Here is a 24,110-nt window from a genome sequence, read left to right on the forward strand (position 1 = left end):
AGAAACGTAAAATTTATTCTGGCCCATGTTATAAAAAAGGCTGCCCACCCTTGTTATAGACAAACGAATTGACTGCGACCAGGAAAATGTGACATGACTAACACCAAAAATTAATTCCGATCTTATTGGGAAGAGTTACTGAACGCGTTTACACGTGTCATTCGATTAAACAATAAATTAGCCGGAATTAAACACTTATTATACTATTTCCCAAGCATATTCTCGCAAACGATATCTTAAGTATAAAATTAAAAAGCAAACAATAAGATATCATTGCAGAGTATGATAGGAAAGATTTAGCTAATTTCTCACAATTAGGAATAAATTCTTCCATGTTAATGATCCTGCTTATCACGAAATTTTACATAATTAAAATCAGTTATTTATTTATTTTAAAATATCAACATTTTGATATTGTGAAATAATATATACTATAAGCATTAATTTACACAATAAAAACTTAACTGCATAAAATATATATATTGTGAAAGAAGGAACAAATTTTGGTTAATATAATAAATATATAAATTTTTTATTTCATATCAATAGAAACATTATGTAAATGTTAGATGATAAAAATTATTAAGCACAGTTACAACTATGTATGTAAGTAAGCTAAATATTGACATATTTCTAATATTGCTACAAGCCTGTTTCTGGCTGTATTAGCTAAATGATAAATCATATAGTATTCAATGTATAACTTAATTTTTAAATTAGAGGAACCATCAAATCTATATGCAATGAAACATTTGTGTTTTAAATAAACTATTAAATGATCATCACCATTTAGTTTGTTTGTAAATTATTTATACTAAAGGTATAATTGTAAATAGGTGATTACAATGACAATAATTTGTAATAAATAAAATTCACACCATTTTAAAGTTTTATTAATAGTATAGATTTGTTTAACTCAATATGAAAATTGCTTAGGAACACCTCAACTTGTTTCTTGTTTTATGGTACCAGAAGATAAATGAATAACCACAAAAATATTTTAATATAAAAAATTCTATGGTTGGGTTCAGGTTGATAACTATTTCCATTAGTAACATATCAATAAAATAAGCAATGAATAAACTTAACATATAAAATGTATGAAGATTGCTATAATAAATTGATATATTCAAAAGTTACAGAGAAAATTTGTTACCTGCAACAACAAAAATTTTTTACATCATCAGAAATCTGGAAATAATGTTACGGAAAATGTAAATTATTCTAATTTAGAATGATTTCTACTATAAAATAATTTACCTAATTGATTGTAAAGTGACTGGGGTGAATTTATGACTGGGTGCAACATTTTTTTCTTTGTTTTACAATGATACAGGTGATATATTACATAAGATTTTAATGTAAAATATTATATTAAAATTATAAATTTATATAATAAAGTTCAATAAAAGATTTAAAATTTTGTACACATATCATTTTAATTTAAATTTTATTTCCATCTTTATATTTTTTCTATCAAATGCTATTGATGGTACAATACAACCAATTAAAAACAATCTTACTAGAGATTTGATAACTTTACACAACTTAAAGGAACTTTATGCTCTGACACTTGAAATTTCTATTATAATGAATCCATTTTAAATAATTTTACATTTTAGAAACTTATACTATAATTTTTGCAAATTATGGAAATGTGTAGCAAAAAGTATTCATAGAAGAACACTTTTAAATAGTTTTATCATGTATTTTCAATTTGTCAGAACAGTATATACTTTTACAACAATTTGATGTCACTCCTTTATCTTTTGTAATAGAAAAGTATAAAATGGCATAAAATTGATGTATAGTAAAACCTATTATCGGGGATAGGGATTGAGATGGTGACAGATAATAGAATTCCCCTATTAGTACAGAAGAATTAAATTACAATCCTTTATGCACAACATTATGCAATCAACCGATTATTTACTGTACATTGCAGTATTTATATGCAATGCAGTCCCTTAACATATAATGTAGAAACAGAGGGTCATACAGTACAGTATGTACTTATTATTATTATATAATAACTCTACTTCTCAAAATTGAATTTAGCACACTGGTGATTAAAGTATTATGGATAATAGAGCTTTTACTATAATAATGTAGTGTATTCTGATGAAATGTATGCACCCAAAAAGAATTTTTGTAAGGAAGATAATGATGATAAACTAAAAATAGTAATATATGTGTGTATGTAATAGAAAAGTAGAATAATGAACACTTTTGAGAACAGCACTGAAATGAATAGTTTTAATTATCATTATGTGAAAACTTAAATTATCTAATAATAATAATAATTAAAATTATAAATAATAATGAAATTAAGAGTGCAAAACAAAATTACCATTTACAACACAATATTTATTTCAAGAATTTTTTTTCATTAAAAACAATTGCTTGTCTTTTGGTGATTACCCCAATATGAGGTTTATTTAAATCACAAAATATTGATTGATTACGCCAATCTTTTATATATAAAAAATTACAACGATAATGATAATGCAATATCTTATTGATAAAAACAAATATTGCACTTTATTAACAAATAATTATTTGGAAATTTTTTTACATTGCTCAAAACGACATAATATATGACTAAATTCAATGTAATGAAATTTTTGACTTACAATTCACCTGTCGTTAATTTTCGTATCCTAAGTTTTCAGTTATCTTTAACCCAGTCAACATTGTAATTCATCTAAAAATCAAATTCATCATTTTTAACATAGTTTAAATTATTGATTTAAGGTCAAATTAAAATTCACTTTTTTAAGTACATATTGTTGCAAAATTGACCTATAAATAAACTTTATATAATATACATAAACAAAATATTTTTGTTCTCAAAAATTCTCTCTACCTTGCTTACAATAATTCTTTGTATCCAATAAGTTAAGGAGAGGAAAAAATTGACTAGTAGTTTTGAGGAAATTTAATATATGTTCACATAATATATTACAAATGAAATTATGGGTCCTGCCTCGTGTACTATTTTATCCATTAAACAAATGAGTAAAATTATTCACAAAAAAAAGGGTGTTACAGATAGCCAAAAATTAATAATCACCAGATATATATTAACAAGAAAAATATAATTTTATGAAAAATTACATTGTTAAAATAGTTATTTTTTTATAGTAGGTTAGAAAAAATATATTATTGATGGTGATTTTTTGACTTTTTCAAATTTAGATTAAGTGAATGATTTTTTTTTATGATAGGAAAAATTATAAAAGTTTAAGAAATAACAGTCTGAAATATTTATACAATAATATACATGTACTATATAACAAAATTCAGTCAACAGCCATACAATATTTTAATATTAATGCCTTACTTTTTACATAAATAAATAATAGTGCTTTGTACTTCAATTTACTACATCAATCTGCAAGGTATCGTAATTGTCAGTCAAGTGGATAATAACTTTTATTATTTACATTGCACAAATTTCTATTGCTGAAATCTTCTAGAATAAAACTCTTAAGAGTATAAGCAATATCTGAGAATTAAAACTCTGGTGTTGATTGTGAATAAAGTAGACAATAATGCCCTTCAAAATAAACCCTATACAGGTATTTCAATTATAAATATTAATAAGTTATTACTGAGTATTTCCACTTGATTTTTTACTGAAAAAGTATTTTATAACTAACAATAATATGAAAACTAATACCATTTCATACACAGATCAATTGATAACAAAGTATTGTTAACACCCTAAAACCTATGAAGTGTTCCAAATCAATTTCTTGCATTCTATTTTGTATATACTGTAATCTGATCCATATAAAACATCTCTACTAAAATCCTAAGAAATCTATTTTGTCCTAGAGAACTGATTTATAAAATAGGAAGAAATATAGGAACACTTATATCTGTCATTTTTTATATATACACATTTCTACACATGGACATTTCAAATAAATCCAATTGGGTATACAAACTGGAATTCATTGGCATGATTCATAAACAAAATATTGCTGCCAAGATGATAATGGAGCTGCATCATTACTACATTTAGTAAATTTATTTATGAGAACATCTGATATTTTTATTGTTATGTTTTAGATCTATGCTAAAGTATCAATATAACTTTATTGTATATCACAATGAATGTTTAAATGACATATTTCTATAAAAAATGACAATCTAATATATGACTATGATAGGCATTATTCCAAGTTATTACCATATTTACAGTCATTTGCATAATATCACAATTAGACAACATATGAGAACCTGTTCTGCAAATATTCAAATTTGGGCATTATGCATACATTCAACTGTCTTTTAAGTACCATACTTATGGAAGAATTTAAAAAATTAAGAATTAAGCCATAAAAAGTAAAATTATATTCTCATACACTTATGCCCTTCTGAATAATAAGAATCTTTGGCACCTAACTTGAAATTTATAAAAATTTTAAACATTTCAACTGTTTTAAAAGATAACGTTTGAAATGTAAAGTCTGAAAGAATATTGATAAAAACATTATTACAACATACTATCATTCAAAACTTCACATATCCCCAAAATTTATGGCTATATTTATTAACACTTATAAAAAATAAATAAATAAATAAATCTTTGTTACAAGAAATTCATTATTATAAATTTAAAAAATGAATTTCTTATAACAAATAACTGATATATTGATTCACAGCTGAAATTTAACAAAATCGTTTATGCAACAGCTCAAAAATCTCAGTAATGAAATTTAAGCTTTCTTTTTGAATAACATGTTAGCAAAAAAAAAATCAATTTTGTCAAATTCCACATTGGATTTTTCCAATTTCTACAAAAAACTTTTAAATAATATATTATAAAATATAACTTCAGATTTTGTTTGTGGAATTAAAATGGCAGCAGTTCAAATTCTATATGTTATCTATTATTTAAATTATTATCTGTTTTATGAATTTGTAAATTCATTGAAACAAAAACAAATTTGTAAACCTCAGAACATTGACAGATGTTGACATGATATGGAAAATTTTACCAATCCAAACAAACATGAACAGCACCATATGAAGTGGATGGCTGAACATACCAATAACAGATATTTCAACTTTTTCAACCAGTTAAAGGATGAAGATCAACTTTAACTTTTTCAGAAATACTCAACATTCCAACTGTTGGATAAAATCCTCCTTTTGGTATACACACTTCTTTCTGACCAATTGTTTTGCCATTTCTAGTAAAAAATACCTGCAAAAAAAAAAAACTTTTAAAATTACTTATTATAAGTTTGGTTAGGATATTCAGCTATAACACATCTATATATATATATTGATAATTTCAACATTATTATATGTAAATATATACAATGAAGTTAATTAAACCTCTATCTTTACAATCCTGGTTTATTTTGAAAAACTGTATTAAGATATTAAATTTCAGAAGTTTAGTGTCCTTAACTGAGGTTCTGTTTCTAATATAGTTTGAACTATGTAATTCCACAGAAAAATAAAAAATATAATCTAAATATGGTAATGTATATAATCATAATAGAATTTCATATTAGTCATAAAAGTAGTCATAAAGTAGATCTCCACTTTATAACTATAATTTATTAAGACATGTAAAGTATACAAATTAAGAATTTGTATCATGTGTCTAATGTTTGCAAGTTATATTATATTCAAAAGACAAATTGATACTGGTAACACAAATAGTGCATAAATAAGATTCTGTGGTGCAGAGAAATTTATAGACCAGGAAATTTTCTGAATATTAGAATCTGTTGCAAGTTTTTCAAATTAAATCTTTTTCAACTATAGAAAAATATTTAATCATCATATAATAAATGAAATTAGAGTCTGAATTAGTTCTAAAAAATGAATAACTTAAAATTTGTCATTTCTGTATACAGTATTTTTATTTAATTATATCTATAATAGTTGTTCAAAAAGTAATGCACCATAATTTATATCTGGGAAGTGAAGACTGTGATATGGCTCCTCTTTTGAGAAGTTATACCTGGAAGCTTTTGCTAATTTTGTGGAAAACTTCAAGTCCCACTACCAGGTAGGACTACTACAGCTCCATTGAAAAATAACAAATGTCAGTAATGTACGTTCCAAGCAGCATACAGTGATAGAATTCCTCACTGCTGAAAAGGGAAAACTGTTGGAAACATTCACAAGTAATTGTGTGGTGTCTATGGTACTGCAGCTGTCAATCAAAACACTGTCAGTTGTTTGGGGAAATGTGTGAAGTCAATGACAATAGGAATAGATCTCTGCAATTTGACATGAAGTGGTCGTCCCACCACAGCTGTCACAGCAGCCATGATGTAGTGCTTTGATAAAATGATTTGGGAGGAATGACAATTTACAGTCCAATGGCTGGAAGAATGCTTGTGCATTAGTGCTGGGAATGTTCATAAATTCATCCATGAACTTGGGTATGTCAAAGTGTGTTTACAATGGGTCCTGGAACAGCTCACACTCAACCAAAAAGCAGCAAGGAAAACCATTGCATTGGAACTTTTGCAACAAGTCTGATGGTGACAAGTTCTTGGCTCGCATCATCGCTGGAAATGAAACATGGATGCCACATTTTAAACCCAAAACAAAGAGACAATCAATGGAATGGTACTATCTACACTCATCATGGAAGAAAAAAACAAACTCATTCCATCAGCAGAAAAGGTTATAATCACTGTGTTTTGGGACATTTGCAGGGACATTTGCAGTGTCATTTGGGTAGATATCATGCCTAAAGGATCCATCATTAACTCAGAGGCTAATGATGCCATGTTAAAAAGGCTGAAGAAGCATTATTAACATGTCAGATACGAGAAGAACCCACATAAATTATTTCTTCAACATGACAATGTGAGACCACACACAAGTCTGGAGACTCGTGAGGCAATCATGAAACTGGTTTTTGGAGTATTGCCACATCCATCATACATTTCTAATTTAGTGCAGTCAGATTTGTATCTTTTTGGTCTTTTGAAAAATGCTCTTCATGGGATAAAGTTCCAGTCAGATGAAGCTGTTGTCACAGGAAGTGGTTACATGCACACGTTTAGGACTGATACCGAGCCAGCATACGTGCCCTCCTTCAATGCTTGTGTAGGGCCAAAGACAAGAACAGAGACTATGTTGAAAAATAACATGAATAACTGAAGGTAACTATGAGATGCCCAAGTTTTGTGGTTGTATGTTTCATACTAGTGGTAAAATAAATTCTATTGCCTTACTTTTTGAACAAACTTTGTATATCTATGTAGGTTGCTCGAAAAGTTTTCTCCTGCACATCATCTACTGGTCATGGCAAAATGAGTCTTTTACCAATCAAAAGAGCATGAAAAATAAAGAGGTAAGGTCTAAGCCAAATTCCTGATTCCAGTAATTTCTGAACAAGCATTGAGGAAATATTGGAAAATGGCAAAGTGGACAAAAACCAAATATCACACAATTATCTTTACAATTTTTTACACAATTTCAGTAAAGTGTTTTCAGAAATATCTCCTGTTTTGAGAACAATGTCCTTCTTTAAGATCACTACATGATGATATAAACAGTTCAAAAGTGGTGATTATAGTGTGGTGGATAATCCATACTCAGGTTGGCCAGCAGAAGCAATGATGTCAGAAAATGTAGCCACTGTAGAGAAATTTTCAGCAAAGACAGACAGATAACCTACCAGCAGATTCAGGAACTATTGCAGATTAGTGCATCATCATAACCTAGAATCAAAGAAACTTTGTTTTTGGTGCACCACTCACTGATGGAATAGCAAAGTACAACAGGGTAGAATGATGAAAAAAATGCTTAAACACTTTGAGTCTAGAACATCCAAGGATGTTAGCAGCATTATAATAGATGATGAGATTTGGCTGTATTATTACAATGTGCCAACAAAATCAAAGAGCAAAATTTGTCTTTTTGAAGACAAAGCAATTCCAGTAGAGATCCAAAAATTATATTCAACAAAGAAAATTATTTCCACATTCTTTGGAAAACATGGTATTGTGAGAAGTGTTGTACTAGAAAAACAATACACAGTCACTAGTTCCTGATACACTCAAACATGTTTGTCAAAAGTCATTCAACAACTCCAGAACATGTGACCAAGATCCTGGCTTAACATATGGCTCTCTCATCATGATAACACTCCAGCACACAAGTCAAAGAACACAACTAGCAGTTTGATCAAGTATGGATGGACTAACTCTTTCAGATCACCCTCCATACAGCCTAGATCTTATCTTGCCCCCTATTACTGGTTTATTTCCAGAAGTCAAAAAACATCTCAAAGGGAGGCATTTTTTCAGCAATAATTAGCTTCAAGCAGTGTGAAATCAAGTATGCTGCCCTCCCAGAAGAAAGGTAGAAGGTATGATTTGATTCAGCATATGGCAAGATGCATCAAGTGTAGTAAAGAGAATTTTGATAAACTAAAAATTATGTGTAGAGGACAGAAATTTCCAAACAAGTTTTGTATCTCTGTATCTGTACCTATATTTATGTGTATTCTATATCTATATTTTATATAGTTATATATTTTTCTGTATATTTTTGTAGCTTTTAAGTAAGTATTTTCTCATTTTTAATATGGGAATAGTTTATTTTGCTAATTGGCCATTATCATGTATCATTTTTATAAATAACAAGCAATTATTTATTGTGACATCGTCACAATGTCAGCTACAATTTTTAATCATATTTTTAATTTAATTTAAAATATATGCTCTCCACCTCAAATTAGTACTGTAGTGTCTTACTCTGTACATCATACTTTTCCTTTAATAATAGAGTCATGCTGATCATCTACTAACTGCTTTCAGGAAAAAAGTTTTGAATTGAAATAACATGATTTCCAGGTTGAATTGGATGTTCATATATAGTTAATCGGGGTTACCTGCCCCTACGGTTTCCATATCTGGTCTCGAATTTCATCTATCTAACTCTGTTCTTGAGATCAAGGAAAGACAGATGGATGACAGTGGGAATTTATATGTCTACAATTTTTTCAAATTGCAGCCCAATTTTCTTACATGTAAGAGTTCTTTACTTAGGCATCATTTTATTTGAATGAAATTCCTCTTGACCAAAATTTAATTTAAAATGATGCTTCTATTAATAACATAAAATCAAAAAATAATTGGAAATCAATGAAGGAATGCTAACTCAAGAAGTTATTTTGAGAAATGTTTTTATATTGAATGGGAGTAAGTTATTAGCCAGAATGGCTGAAAGGATCACTATGCAAGAGTGAAATAGCATATTTTTTTCTTCTAATTATTTTAATTAGAATTAGAATTAAACAGTAAAATAGATGCAATAAAAAATTTTCAAACTTACTTAATGTAATTAAGTAATTTTGAAAATAATATATAAAATGTAAATGTAATTCATATGTAAATACTTTAACAATTTAGAAATATAGATTTTCCTTTAATATATTCTGTGTGTGTGTGTGTGTATGTGTGTATACTAGCTGTTATCCGCAACTTCGTCCGTGGGGATTTAGCAAGTAAACCCCATTTATATTCAGTATTTCAACAACCATAGTAATTGTTATATAACACCTACCGCTGAGAATGATGAGAATTGCTGAGAATCAAACAAACTGTTTTCAATTTGATCAATTTTCTGGAACGTTTACAATCATTCTATAATTGAACCAATATGTAATAACAAATTTGAATTTAAAACTGTTCGAACATTTGGTTAAAAAATCAAAATATATAAAAATATTTATAACAATATCTGAAATGTTATCAATTTAATACACCTAAGTACTCAATGAAGACTAAATGTAGTTGAAAATAAAAAATTGCATCTAAAATAGTATAGTAGAAGCTGTTCTTCAGGTTAAGCCTTAATCTTCTCCCTCTCCCCTCTGCGAGGGAATTTCAAAAAATCCCTTCTTAGTGTGTGTTTTCATGACGTACCCTGTGTACCAAATTTCACCACTTTAGGTTCAGCAGTTTGCTCTGGGTGGTGATGAATCAATCAGTCAGTCAGGACAAGTAATTTAGATATATATATATATATATATATATATATACATCTATGTGTGAAATCTATATATATACAGTAATACCCCGAACTTATGCGATAGGTGGGACTGAGCGATAACCACGTAAGTCGGGGTATAATTTCGCATATAAATACATACAAATAATTTTTAATTGGGGCCGAAGACTAAAGAAAAATATAATTTAGAAAAAAATGATTAATCTTAGATAATACATATGTATAACATATTATATTATCATACAATTTTTCACAATTACTTGTTTATCACACCATAATTTTAACATTGTTTCCATTTCAGGGATAATACCATGACGTTTATGAATGATGCTTGAATTTAAAGATTGAGCATTTTTTTACAGCTTCGTGAATTCTTTCTTTATGTTTTATAATTGTTCTGACCATCGATTCCGGTAAATCAAACTTCTTTGCCAATTACAAATTTTCATTTTTGTATCAAAGTCTTTAATAATGTTAACTTTACATTTCAAAGATAAAGTTTTTCTTTTCTTGTCTGATGCAGGAGAATCAGTTCTACTTCATTTGGATGACATAGTAGAGTTTCTCGAGTCTTCGTAGATATAACAAACACAGAAATAAATTGTAGCTATATGTCGATTCTGTGCGACATGTCCGAACATGTAAGCCAAACAATAGTGTGAGAGGAGTGAGTAATTGAGAGTTGCGTGGCACTCAAACAAAAGACGAATCGACGAGATTTGAAAATCGCGTAACTCCGGGTTCGCGTAAGTCGGGGTAGCATAAGTCGGGGTATTACAGTGTATAGATTTCATAATATTTTAATTTTCTTTGATAAAAATAATCTATAACTCTAATAATAATTAAATTTTTTTAACTAGTAAAATACATAATATGTTTTATATAAAATTAAAATTAAAGCTAATCAATTCTAAAATAATAATTAAAGGATGATCTGAGATTTCTCTTACTTAATACATGAAAAGTGCATAAAATAGTTTGTTTCCTTTTGTTCAATAAAATACTTACTTGCACCATTGTATCATTTTCTACATTATTTTTCTCTTTCCACCATTCTTCATCTTCTGATTCACTTTGTGAAGCATCATAATCATCATCTGGTTCATCACTTGGAGAAGGAGTCATTTCATGAGAACTACCATTATCATAATTACAAATATAATCTCTAGGAAAAATAATTCCACATCCCATAATGTCTCCTAAAATAATTAAAATTGTATAAGATTGAATTTTGTAGTTAAAAGAGCAATATATTTATTTTTTTAATGACATTAGAATATCAGTAAAAAATTCAAATGTGTTATAATATTTTATTATCATTAATAGTAAAAATTTCCAAAGAAATGGATTGTACAGCAATATCTGGGTCCTTTTGAAATTGTTTCAAAACCTTTCATTTGTGAGGGGACTACAATGGCAATGGTGTACACTGAAAAGTGTTTGAAGAAGTATTTGATACCTTTCATTGACAAGCATTACGAATGTAAGAAAGTGGTACTCCAACCAGTCTTGCTTCTGTTCACTGTGCCACTTTAATGACAACTTTTTCAGTGTTTCTGGCATTAATTTTGTTGAGAATGCTGAGAATGCTCCTAACATTCTCCAGGATATTGAAAGATTTGGGTGATTTGTAAGCACAGTATTCCTATCAAAAGTCCCAACCAAAATCTCTTTGTAGATTCAAGCATGTATGGAACAAAATCAGCAAAGAAGCAGCAGAAGAATTGGGCAAAGTACTGATGAAGAGAACTAACAAGTAAGACTTTATTGGAGATCAGCAGGGAAGGTATGCTTTCTGTAATTTAGCCATTGAATTGTAAAACACATTTGGCTTGTCATTTGCATTACACTGTCACAGTTTTGTACTTCATTTCCATGCACTACAGGTTGTATTATTTCAAACATCAATTTAATACCTGACTATCCCTTATTATAATGTTGATATTTATTGTAATATTAATAATATACAAACATGTTGAAGTACTGTATAAAAACAAACATAAGAAAAGTATATAATCAAACTCAGCCAATGTTAAAGAAAATTTATTTTTTATGATTTAATATTTTAAAACTAATCATTTTTAATGTGTAATTTGAAAATTCATTAAAATGAAAATTAAATTGAAATTATCATTACAGTATTCATATTATAATATTAAAAGTTAAATTAAAATGATAGTTGAAACACTTTATATACTGTATACATATATACAAAATAAAATTAATAATTCAATATTTATTTTAAAAAATATTTTATTGATCTATTTCTGTAAAATATTTTTACAAAAAGTCTCAAATTTCAGTAAATTTTAACTACCTTTATGACAACATGGTCCAAAAGGATCTCCAACTCCACTTCCAACAAATATTTTCCCATCATCTATAACAGTTAAATTATAAAATATATATATAAAGTCATAGACACATGCTAAAATTTGTCATTTCAAGAAGTGCCTTGCCATTTCATGAAGTGCTAGTACATTTCTAACAGACATTTGTTTCAGAATCAGTCTAATCTTTCTGCTTACTTCTTGAAATGCTATCATAGTTTCTACAATCTCGAAACAGGTGTATATTTCAGCATCTGTCCAATGAAACTAAGCATTTAATGTAATGTTGAATGGTTTATTAGCACATGACATAAAACAAAATAACTGAATGTTTCTCTATTTTCTGTATATTATACACAGTCTTGTACCATACAATGTTCTGTATATATTGTTAACTAATTAACACCTTAATGAGATAGGCCAGCATGCATGAAAAATAAAGAATGTCTGTTCTAAAATGACTTGTACTGCACATGATCAATTAGGGAGTGTCTAGAGTAGGTATGAACCTGGATTCCACTGTGGCAGATTAGCATATTATCATTTGGTGATCTCTGTATATTGTAACAAGTAGATTCTTGGATACATGTCCTTGATGACAATTTTTACATATTAAAAAATTTTTTTTACTTTGTTTTTTGCTCTGTGGGAACTAAGAGGACCTTTCTCTCATACCCATCATGAGATTGGCAAGAACCATAGTGAGGATGACCAAGTGGGGAGAGACATGGCTTAATAGCGAGGTTAGAGCTGAAGTTTTCATCTCTAAAACGTGAACATCGAATGTTGAGTGTCACTATTGTCACTATCTTGTAAGCAGCACTCGATGGTTGACATTCACATTTTAGAGATGAAAACTTCAGCCACAAACTCGCTAATGTATCCAGGACTTGCTGCCCAAAAAATTTCTGGCATTGGTCATTCAGATTTGATCCTTGATCTTCCCAAGAAAAGCAGGTTAACACCTTAATCACCACAGTCATACATCCAACCATCACACTTCTAACACTCAATTTGTATAATATTTACAGCAAAGCACAATGCTGCAAACATTAGAAAATAAATTATGCTGTATTATTCATAAGTAAATTAACACTGAGAACACTTTCTTTTCAACATTATCCATGTTTAATGTTGAAAATAAATGTTTTCACAAAAATATTTCTTTTCGTCATTAAACATGGATAATGTTGAAATGACAGTGTTCTCAATGTTAATTTATCTCATGAACATTTCAAAGTGAAAGAAAAAAGTTCTTTGTTTTGCTGCATTGTTACCAACATTACTTTTATTGCTAGCTTTGCAACTAAACTAACTAAATAAAAACAATTATGCAATCTTATTTTTGAGTAGTGTATTTATCAAATGGTATTCATTATTGTTTTTTCATTATAAAATATTATAATCTAGTAACATAACCAAAAAAAAGTTTTGGGAGGAACCCATACTTTGAAACTTTTCCTTGAATGNCGACACGCAACGGAGAAAAATTTCAACACGGGATAGGTTAAAATATTTTTTCGTACATAATCGGTTATCCGAAAAATAAGTTATCCGAACAACCTCAGTCCCCAATTGATTCGGATAAACGTCGCTCTACTGTATATAAAGTATATGCATCTGTGGATTTCTTAATGGTATTTTGTAAATGTCAATCCTGTCTAAATAAGTCATTAGACATTATATGAAATGTTTAGTTTTATTAGACAGATTCTGAATTATACACCCATTTCAATATTATTAACATTTCAAGAAATGAAATGAGATAGAATCTAAAACAAGTGTCTCTTATGGGATATACTAACGTTTCAAAAAATGAACAAGCATTTCTTAAAATGGCAAATTTTAGCATTTCACTATAACATATTTACATTTTGATATTTAGAGTGTTCTGCAAAGTAGTGGCAATATTTTTACAGTGTGTTCTATAAGCTTAGAAGATACAAAAATGTCTTATAAATTTTTTCAAATGCATTGTTTCAGAACTAGAAAGGATTAAAGTTTAGACTAGCTCTGCAGCACTTCTAAACACTGTAGAAAAGCCTCGAGTTGATTGCACTTGAGCTTCTTACATTCAGAACATTATATTTTTTGCAAAAACATAAAGATCACTGATACTGACTTCTCCACAGTGCTTAGCAGTGCTGCAAAGCAGAATCTTAAAGGATAGCTAGCACTAAAACAATGTGTTTGAAGGGTTATGCTTACAAGACATTTTTGGATCCCCGGGACTCTAGAACATGCTACAAAAATATAGTCACTATCTTGCAAAACACCTGTATATGAAGTTTGTTTTTCAATAATCAACAAAAATAATAAAGAATTTACTTTATGATTAAGTAATTTATACTCATTGACCCAACATTTTTATATGCTGTATTTGCAAATTAAAAATTTTTTTACTTAACACAGATTCTACTCTATTCATAATTCCAAATATTTCCTTTAGAACAGAAATTTTTTGTCCATTAATGATGGGTCTACCATAATTCATTTACAGATTTTCACTACTCTTCACATCCTTGATAATTTTTTTTCCTTAATAATGTTTTCAATTAGTAACGCTGATACCTTAACTACTACATCATTAGCTCAGTGGGCCTATGTTTAAAGTGTTAAAATCACTTGAAATCATTCTCATATAATTAAAAAACATAATTTTAGGATTTCAGAATACTAGAAGTTATATATTTATTATTTCAACAAAAACAATGAGGTTATAAATAAACATAAAGCCCACAAACTCTCTAGAACATAGAGGTTACTGAACTCATTCAACATATCCTAAAATTGGATAATTAGCAGCTTTTTGGTTTTATAATTTTATTTACTTTTATTTGTATTTATTTTATTATAAATTCTACTTTTTTATTTGTTATTTTATCCCGTATTTTTTTTGTAATTTTTAAAATACAAAAAATTTATACAAATTTAAATATTTGAAATATGTATACTGAATGCTGCATTCTCTTTTTAAAAACAGCTGATGATGGTCAAAATATAACCTGAAATTTTCTGTTATGTTCTTGGTTTCATAAATCAGTTGTTTTTCTATTTTCTATTTGAGTTATTTGAATTTTTTTACTAAGTTATATAGATCTTTTGGTTATAATTTAAATATCTGAAAATGATGATAATAGCAAAAATCATTAAAATTTTAATTTTTAAATGATTGCTTTTATAATCTGTGTTACAATTTAAAAAAGAAGAAAGTACAAAGTAAGCCCTCAAAGGAATTGATAGCTGAAAACAGTAAAGCTTCTTAGTAAACAATATCTTTTACAATATTTGTTGAATATGTAAACACTACATAAAATATTTTATTTGACTATAAATAATTTATTATAGAAAAACATTTGTANTAAAATTACACAAATTATACATAAAAAATTTAAAGATATCTAATAAATACAAAACTGTAAAAAAGTGACTATTATCAAGTGAACTGATCATAAAAAAGTTATTGTCATACAATTTATACATCAAAGAATGCCTTCAATCAAATTAGTATTTTTGGGCTGCAGTTTGAAAATAATGTAGACCTATAAATTCCCACCGTTGTTCATTTGTGTGTCTGTCCTTCCTTAATCACAAGAAAGGAGTTAGAAAGATGAAAGCCAAGACCAGATATGGAAAGCTTAAGGGCAGGAGGTCCCAATTAGCTATATACAAACCTCCGATGCAAACCAGAAGTCAGGTTATTTCAATTCAAAACTTTTCCCCTGAAAAGTGTTAGATAGATGATTGGCCCGACTCTATTGCTAATAGGCAAAGTATAATGTACAGAGGCAAGACATTGCAAATTTGAGATGGAAAGCATATATCTTAAATTAAATAAATTTTAAAAATATGATTAAAAATTGCAGCCCAGCTATGTGATAATGTCACAATAAATAATTACTCATTACACTTAAATCATAAATTAATAATTAATGGAACACAAAATAGATGAAAAAATTATGCAAACTGTCATTTATTTATGATGTTATTGCAAAGATTTGTAATAAATTTTCTACAGACACTAAATAATATTTATGACACAAAACACCTTAATTAATAAAGTTATATTTAGTTTCAATGATGAGCAAACACCAATTGGCAATTACAGTTTAAATAATTTGAAGAAGTTTACTTTTAAAAATATATTTTTATATTCACTAATTAATTGTTCTTGTTGCTGTTACTACAGTAGAGTATCGTTTATCCAAAAGTTGGTTATCCAAAACGTCAGTTATCCGAAAGAATTCCAGTCAGCAAATTTAAATTTTTACTAATGCTGTGGCGCTGCAATCTTTGGCTATATCTTGAGCTACTCCAATATTTTTTTTGTTGGTGTGTGTGTTTTAGCTGGCAGCACTGGCGCTTTTGTGTAGTGTTTTTCTGAGGACTGTGTGTCGTGCTGAATCAAACGTTTTTGATACTAGATTAACTTCTTATAATTTTTCTTTGTTTTTATATTTTTCAATATATTTATTTTGTTTGTATAAAATAAAAATAATTTTTAATGATACAATAGCCACAATTATTATTTTAAAAAGTTTACATTAGTCTTAACATCGATGAAAATTCAACGCAAAGCAACACGCAACGGAGAAAAATTTCAATATAGGATAGGTTAAAATATTTTTTCGTACATAATCGGTTATCCGAAAAATAAGTTATCCGAACAACCTCAGTCCCCAATTGATTCGGATAAACGTCGCTCTACTGTATATAAAGTATATGCATCTGTGGATTTCTTAATGGTATTTTGTAAATGTCAATCCTGTCTAAAAACTATAATAAATATTTATTACTGATCAAAATTCTATGCAAAAAATATTAAAAAAATTGCAAAGGGAAAAAGAAAATTTAAACATGAAATAAGATTGTAATGGAAAAAATTTTATATTTGATCCAATTATATAAATAATTACATTTACTTTAAATGTAATTATTTATACAATAGGATCTGTTGTTATTATGGTCTCTTTAAACTTTTTATTTCTTGAGAAATTAAAACTTCAGAGTTTACAATAAATGTAAGTTTAAAAATCAAAGAAATGACAAGGCTTCTAGACACAATATTGATTGGAAGACAGTTGCTAGGCACAATTAATAAAGATAAAAATTGTTTCAACCAATAAAAGTTCTAATATTTTTTATATTATTTATATTTAAAACAAATTTTTTAAATAGACATAAATACATATGCATATTATAAAGTGCATATATGTACAGTACATATAAATATATAAAAAATTAATTATATTTACCCTCCTTGCTAATCCAATTGCTATGTAACAGTTTTCACCAGGATTCATGATTTCTATTTCAAAATAATGTGAAGTAGTGTCTAATGGGTATCTAGCTTGAGCTAATCCAACATCTATTATACTTTTTCCACGACCTCCATATTCTAAAATCTATCAAATAAAATAATAAAATCTTAATATGAAAAAATATATTAAATGATAAAAGATACAATTCAAAATTCAATCAAACATCATTGAGTTTGAGAGTTGCATCTGAAAATGAGTTGAGTAAACTTGAAAAACATTTCATACCAAAAATAAAGAAGCCTCTTTATCAAAAGTTTGAGATGATTCAAAAGTTATTTGATATTTTAATATGATAAAAATAAGTTAGTATGGGGATTATTATTGAATATGAAGAAGATAAACAAATATGCTTTTCATATAAACTTTTTTCTTAAAAGTCTAATATCTTTATTTATCTGTGTATTCATCTAACTTTCAATTTGCTTGACTAAATTAATCTTAAATGATTTAATTAAAATAATTTTAAAATTGGACTAGGTTGATGAATTGATAGCTGCTACATACATGAATTAGGACACAGATTTCATAATTTTTTATTAAAATTTAGTTCGTAATTTTTTCGTCTGATGGTTCTTTTTATTTTTTAATATTTGTCGTCTAGAAAGGAAGATCGGTCGCTGGAAATGTATTGTCTAGAATGCAAAAGTACAAAATGGTGATCCCTATTTGGGCGTACTTGTCTTCAAATATTAAAAAATAAAAAGAACCATCAAACAAAAAAATTATGAATTATGACTATAAAATATCGTCACCAGGGGAAACCTTTTTTATCTACATTTTCCAGCACTCTCTTCTCTGTGGATAAAAGGCCGAAACACCCCCCAAGAAGTACAGATGGTAACAAGAAAGACGTTTGTATAACACCTGTTCTAATTTTAGAAAATCTTTGTGTTTTTAATTTGAAATCTTTTTGTTTTTTTAAAAGGACTTTTTTAAACTTTTTGGCAGCTAGTAACCTAGAAAGGAAGGTCAGTCACCGGAAATGTACTATCTAGAACGCAAAAATAAAAAATGGTGATCCCTATTTGGGCGAACTTGTCTTCAAATATTATATATTTGAAATTATAAAATTTATAAAATTTAGTTATTTCTATTTATTAGTAACCAGAAAAATTGATCATTATAAAAAAAAATTGTGTAACCAACTATTAATTTTTGTTTTAATTATTTTTTTAAATATTTAAATTTTACAGTTAAATTATTATATAACAAACTGCCTCTGCAAAATGCAGAGAATTGATTACATAGAAAATTCTATAATAATAAAAATAATGTACTAATAGTAGATTGAAAACACTAAAATGTAAATACGTAATGTAAAATACTGTTTTATTCTCCATGAAAATATCCTTGTATGATCTGTAGTTTTTGTTTAATATTTAAACTAGTGATGTAACGAATATTCGTTACTATTCGGTATTCGGCCTATTTTTCACTATTCGACCGAATACTGAATATTTAATCACTATTCGGCCGAATACCGAATACCTAAAAACAGGAGTAATAAATAACAAAAACACAGTAAATTAATCATTTTGGTACTTAGATTTAATGTTATCGAGTTAGTGTTGTTTGTTTATATTTATTTATAACTTGTAACATGCACAAAATAAAAAAGAAAATAATATTAGTCACATGTATTCACAATTTATAATTACAAAGATCAGCACACGTACACACCTATTCGTTCGAGAATCGTCGCACATCTGAGGGTCTGACCCTGCCTATCCTTCTTTTTAAGTGCTTGTCTTTGCTCTTCCCTTTCTCTTACCTCTATCGCTCTAATCCATGTATGCCTGTGCATACATCATAATACGCGCTCACGATACTTTCGATTTGTCACTTTTCCGTCGTAGAGTTCCCATTTTACAATTACATGACTCAGCCTGATGATAACGGAAAAAAGAGACAGATAGGACATCGATATAAGTCACAGTTATGATTTCACAGATTCGAGACAGCTTGATAGCCCGAACAGCCCCAGGCTTTCGCTCGTGCACACTAAGTGACTTTCATTACAAGCATTTAGCTTTCCGAAGTCTATGACAACAATTGTTTGGCATTGACGGGTGCGAATTTCGTGCCAATAAGCTGCCTCGACTTGTTCGATTATGTTATCAACTCAATTTCATATTTATTTTCACATTTTCACTTCGCGGTCCTTCTCTGTTATTTTTCTGTTATTTACAAGTGTAGGTCATTTGATATCATCATTTATCGCATACTTCCATGACACTCTTGTCTGTCGGCTACAACTGCCAAGAATTAACGCGATTGGTGAAGCGTAGTGACAGTGGGCCAATAGAGAGCAGGATCCTTGCCATAATGCAGTTTGCACGCCTATTTTCGTACGTGCGTTAATCGAGCCGAATAGTTTGGCCGAATATTCGGCTACGCTCCTGGCTGAATATTCGGTATTTGGCCTGAGGCCGAATATACTATTCGTTACAACACTAATTTAAACATTATGTTTATATTCTTTATTTTTACATTCTTATCTTTAGACATAATCTATTTCAAATTTGTAAATTTTTTAAATATACTTCATTGCAATAAACTTACTCAGTTGAATGATGGAGTAATATTTCTTACTGGAACTTATATATGCTTAAAAGATTCACTGCACAGATTGCAGAAACAGACTATAGATCATTTTAAAAATAGCAGTTGCATTATACAAAACAAGATATAAATTTTATTTAGTCCTAAAAATGGTCAAATTGTATATAAAATATAAAATGCATAGAAAATATGCTTTATTGGACAACACTAATTTGATCTATTTGGACTCAAATTGTGTTTCTTTTAAAGTTTTGACATCACAACATTTCAGAAGAAAAACATGATTGTGCATACAAATCCAGCCCTTAATTATTATTGTATTTTAATATATATATATATTAAAAATAAATTATATTCACTAACCAACTGAAATTTGAAAGATATGATATTCTAATAAATTAATGCTAAATAATTGAATACTTACTGAACCATTTAAACGGATATCATGTAGTCTTGACCAATCTTCTTCATTGCTATCTATACACATAAGCATGTCTTCTTCTGGAATCCATTTAATATCTAATGTTAATCTTACTTCTTCACCCAGAGAACGAAGACTAACAGCTGGAAAAAGACCTCCTGGAGGCCATAGAAAACGAGTAATTCCAATCTGTATTAAATAAATTATAAATATTTATTAAAATTAACATATTTTATACATATTTAAATTTATTGAATTATCAGATTCAAAATTTATAAGAAAATTGAACTTTTCAATCAATAATAATAACACTCTTTAATGTTTTTATTTATTTTAATTCAAATATTTTATGTAGCTATTAAAAAATATTTTAAACTAACCAATGACATTCAGTAATAAACATCAGAATGACTTGTTATAATTTGAATGATTGGATCAAAAAAATTGGTGAATAATTTGAGTGAGCTTGCATTATACTGTATTGAGTTTATATATTTTGCTGTAGAATACAACAAAAGTATATAATAAAGATTTTAAAAGAATTAATTTAATAATACAGATAATCAGCTAACTTTGTTCTATTTTATAAAAAATTACTGATCTTTGTACACTCTTTATATAACTGATCTTTCAAAACTGCTTATGGTCCTTTGTTATTATTATTATTATTATATATATTTTTAAACAATTTAATAAATAAAATTTATATAAAATTTTTAAGATTATTAATGTTATTATATGTCTATGAAATCTAGTTAACAAGTGAATCAAGTATATCACACATTGTTATTTAAAGAAATGCTCTCAATTTTATGTCTGATCAGAAAATATTATTTGAGTTTAAAAGAAGTTAACAGAAAATTTAATACTTTTCTATACAATTATAGAATTATTCTAAAATTCAAAAAAGAAATTGTTGAGTATAAAATTACATTTTTTATTTATTGATCAATTATGTCATTTTTCAACACATTGATAAATAAATAGATTACCTCTCTTCCATTTCTTGTGAAAAAAACTGGAACTAATGGTCTTTGATTATCTTGTGTTGGTAAAAGTTCAAATTTAATACCACATCCCATTCGATCTCCTGTTTCACATTTTGGACCAAATGCTAATCCTTCAACTTTTGGAGTACCTTTATACAATCTTTTTGAAAAAATTTAAATAATTTTAATTTAAATAAATTATTATTTTTTGTTTTATAAGAAATATTTTAAGACAATATAATATCAAAGTTATAGGTTATGTGATTCAAATTAATTACTTTTATCATATATTTTTAGATTATTTTCTTTTTCAATTTAAAACAAATAAAAAACTAACTTAAGCAAGTAGAAAAATTAAAAATCTCTCCCTTAAATTTATTTGTAATCTTTGTAAACAATAACAAATTGAATTAGCCATTATATATTTCCCTCAAATATATTTGACTCAATTTTCCAATCTTCTAAGTAGGGCTGTTGAGAGTTTGTAAAGGTGCTCAAATGCCATCTTTTTTTTTTTAATTTTAACAAATTACAAACAGAATGTTTCTTTGTTAATAAAAAGCAGTTTTATAGATTGTATTTTTTGTCAGTAAAAGCAATAATAATTTATAGGGGTAGAAACCATTACAAATTCCTAAGTTTTCTCTGGACCCAGGGAGAGGGCTGGGAATTTTTCCAGGGAAAAATCTCCAGCTCAACTCTCTCTCAATGGCCCTGCTTCTAGCTATAAATATATTATTAATTTACAATGACCTGAATGTGTTTGAATAATTATTATTTATTGAGATGAGATTTCAATCTCAAAATATTTTAATGGTAGTTTTTTAAATTCAAATCATTGATTAATTATATCAAATTTGATAATTATTTAATCAAATTTTAATAAGTGTTTATGCATGGATTATTATACTTATACAACAATTCAATAATAACCTCTAATTTTTAATAAACAATGATAACACCACTTTCTACTTTATTAGAGCATATCATTGAATCAAAACTTTGTATCTCCAATAATTAGTCAAAACCTCATTTTTGCATTAATGCATTTAAAGTCAATTTCTATATATTGCCAAAACTTGTAAGTGGTTTGCACCTTTTAAGCATTCTCTCTGACATTGTCAAAAACTCACAACCTTGTACTCAAAATTTTGCTCCATTCAAACCACATTTTTTAGCTCTCTTGTAAAACTTTAGAAATTACAGATATGAGGTTTTGATTGCCAACCAATGATATGAAAAAATTTCTTTAAATAATTCCTAATACTTGCAAGCTTCTTCACCTCATCTTCAAGAGTCCGTATCAAATATCAACTGCTACACACCATCTAAACAAACTCTGGGTGGTCTCCCTGCTAACTGATTGCATGCTGTTAAAGATTTTGTCAAAATTAAAATTATTTCTTTATCTTTTTCCTCTCATTTTAAAAATTCTTATCTTTCTATTGAACCATTTAAAGTTTTTTTCTTTTATTAGCAACTTCAGAATGCTGTCACCAAACTGTTTACATTCCTTTGTTTATTAACTATTATACTGTTTCTGTATGTTTCTTTGAGATCCATATTCTTTCTGCCAATGTTGTCATATCATCACCTTCTGATATTTTTACTCTCTCCCAAATAATCTCTATTTACTTCTGAAAGGTCTCTCCACTAGCAATGTATTTATCCTGCCTCTTCTACAATTTTCCTTGTGTTCTTTTAACCTTGTGCCTAAATTCTGCTTCATGGCTTCCAAATGACAGTATTAGATAGATTGGAAAAAAGTGCACCCAGAAAGTTTGTTTAGATGGTATATAGTAATTGACACTTAATATGAACCTCTGAAAATCAGTTGAATAAATTTTAAAGTACTTCCTAGTACTTTAAAATGTATATATATATTTTTATCAATTTCAAATTTAAAAAATTTTTATAAATGTTTCAGGACTTTTTGAATCCATTCATTTATAAACTTTTTCTTGACATTTCTGTACCAGAATAGAATGATCTTAAAATCTTTTATGTTTCAATATAATAAAAATGTTCTAATACAGCAAATTGTATTGGGTTCATCTTTTAAATTATGAGAATGTTGTATGTGAAATACAGCATTCCGCAATATATAATATATATAAATTTAAATTATTAAATTATTATGGACTGCTGTATTTCACATACAACATTCTCATAATTTAAAAGATGAACCTAACACAATTTGCTGTATTGGAATATTTTTATTATATTGAAACAAAAAAAAAATTTAAGATCATCCTATACTGATACAGAAATGCCAAGAAAAAGTTTTATAAATGAATGGATTCAAAAAGTTCTGAAACATTTATAAAAGTTTTTTAATTTGGAATTGATTAAAGAAAAATTGTTTAAAATTATTGAAGTACTATGATGTAATTGAGAAGTAAATAATTACATTTTTTATGTTAAAATTATGTATGTTTTAAATAGCATATCTAGACTGTTTGAGAACACACAAATTACTAAA

The 24,110-nt window shown here is 27.7% G+C and overlaps 1 protein-coding gene across 1 annotated transcript; it reads right to left on the bottom strand.

The window, feature by feature from the left end:
* Nucleotides 1-3,157: 3,157 nt before the first annotated feature.
* On the bottom strand, nucleotides 3,158-21,785 carry LOC111619557 (SPRY domain-containing protein 3-like). Its single transcript, XM_023361308.1, has 7 exons — nucleotides 21,632-21,785; nucleotides 20,643-20,828; nucleotides 17,591-17,740; nucleotides 15,080-15,119; nucleotides 12,323-12,385; nucleotides 11,014-11,204; nucleotides 3,158-5,218 (listed from the first exon to the last, which is right to left on the bottom strand). The coding sequence occupies exons 1-7, from the start codon at nucleotides 21,719-21,721 to the stop codon at nucleotides 5,084-5,086; spliced, it is 855 nt and encodes a 284-aa protein (XP_023217076.1). The 5' UTR covers nucleotides 21,722-21,785; the 3' UTR covers nucleotides 3,158-5,083.
* Between the last annotated feature and the right edge of the window lie 2,325 nt (nucleotides 21,786-24,110).

This window comes from Centruroides sculpturatus, unplaced genomic scaffold, assembly GCF_000671375.1.
Source record: "Centruroides sculpturatus isolate CEXI.00-Female unplaced genomic scaffold, Cexi_2.0 scaffold179, whole genome shotgun sequence".
Classification (NCBI taxonomy): Eukaryota; Metazoa; Arthropoda; class Arachnida; order Scorpiones; family Buthidae; genus Centruroides; species Centruroides sculpturatus.

Excerpts from the sequence above, each read along its gene's own strand:
- LOC111619557 (XM_023361308.1), bottom strand. The coding sequence starts at position 21,721 with ATGGGATGTGGTATTAAATTTGAACTTTTACCAACACAAGATAATCAA. Across the intron at positions 11,205-12,322 it reads TGGACCATGTTGTCATAAAG|GAGACATTATGGGATGTGGA; the intron begins GTAGTTAAAATT and ends TAATTATTTTAG. Across the intron at positions 5,219-11,013 it reads AAAATGATACAATGGTGCAA|GTATTTTTTACTAGAAATGG; the intron begins GTAAGTATTTTA and ends TTTTTTTTGCAG.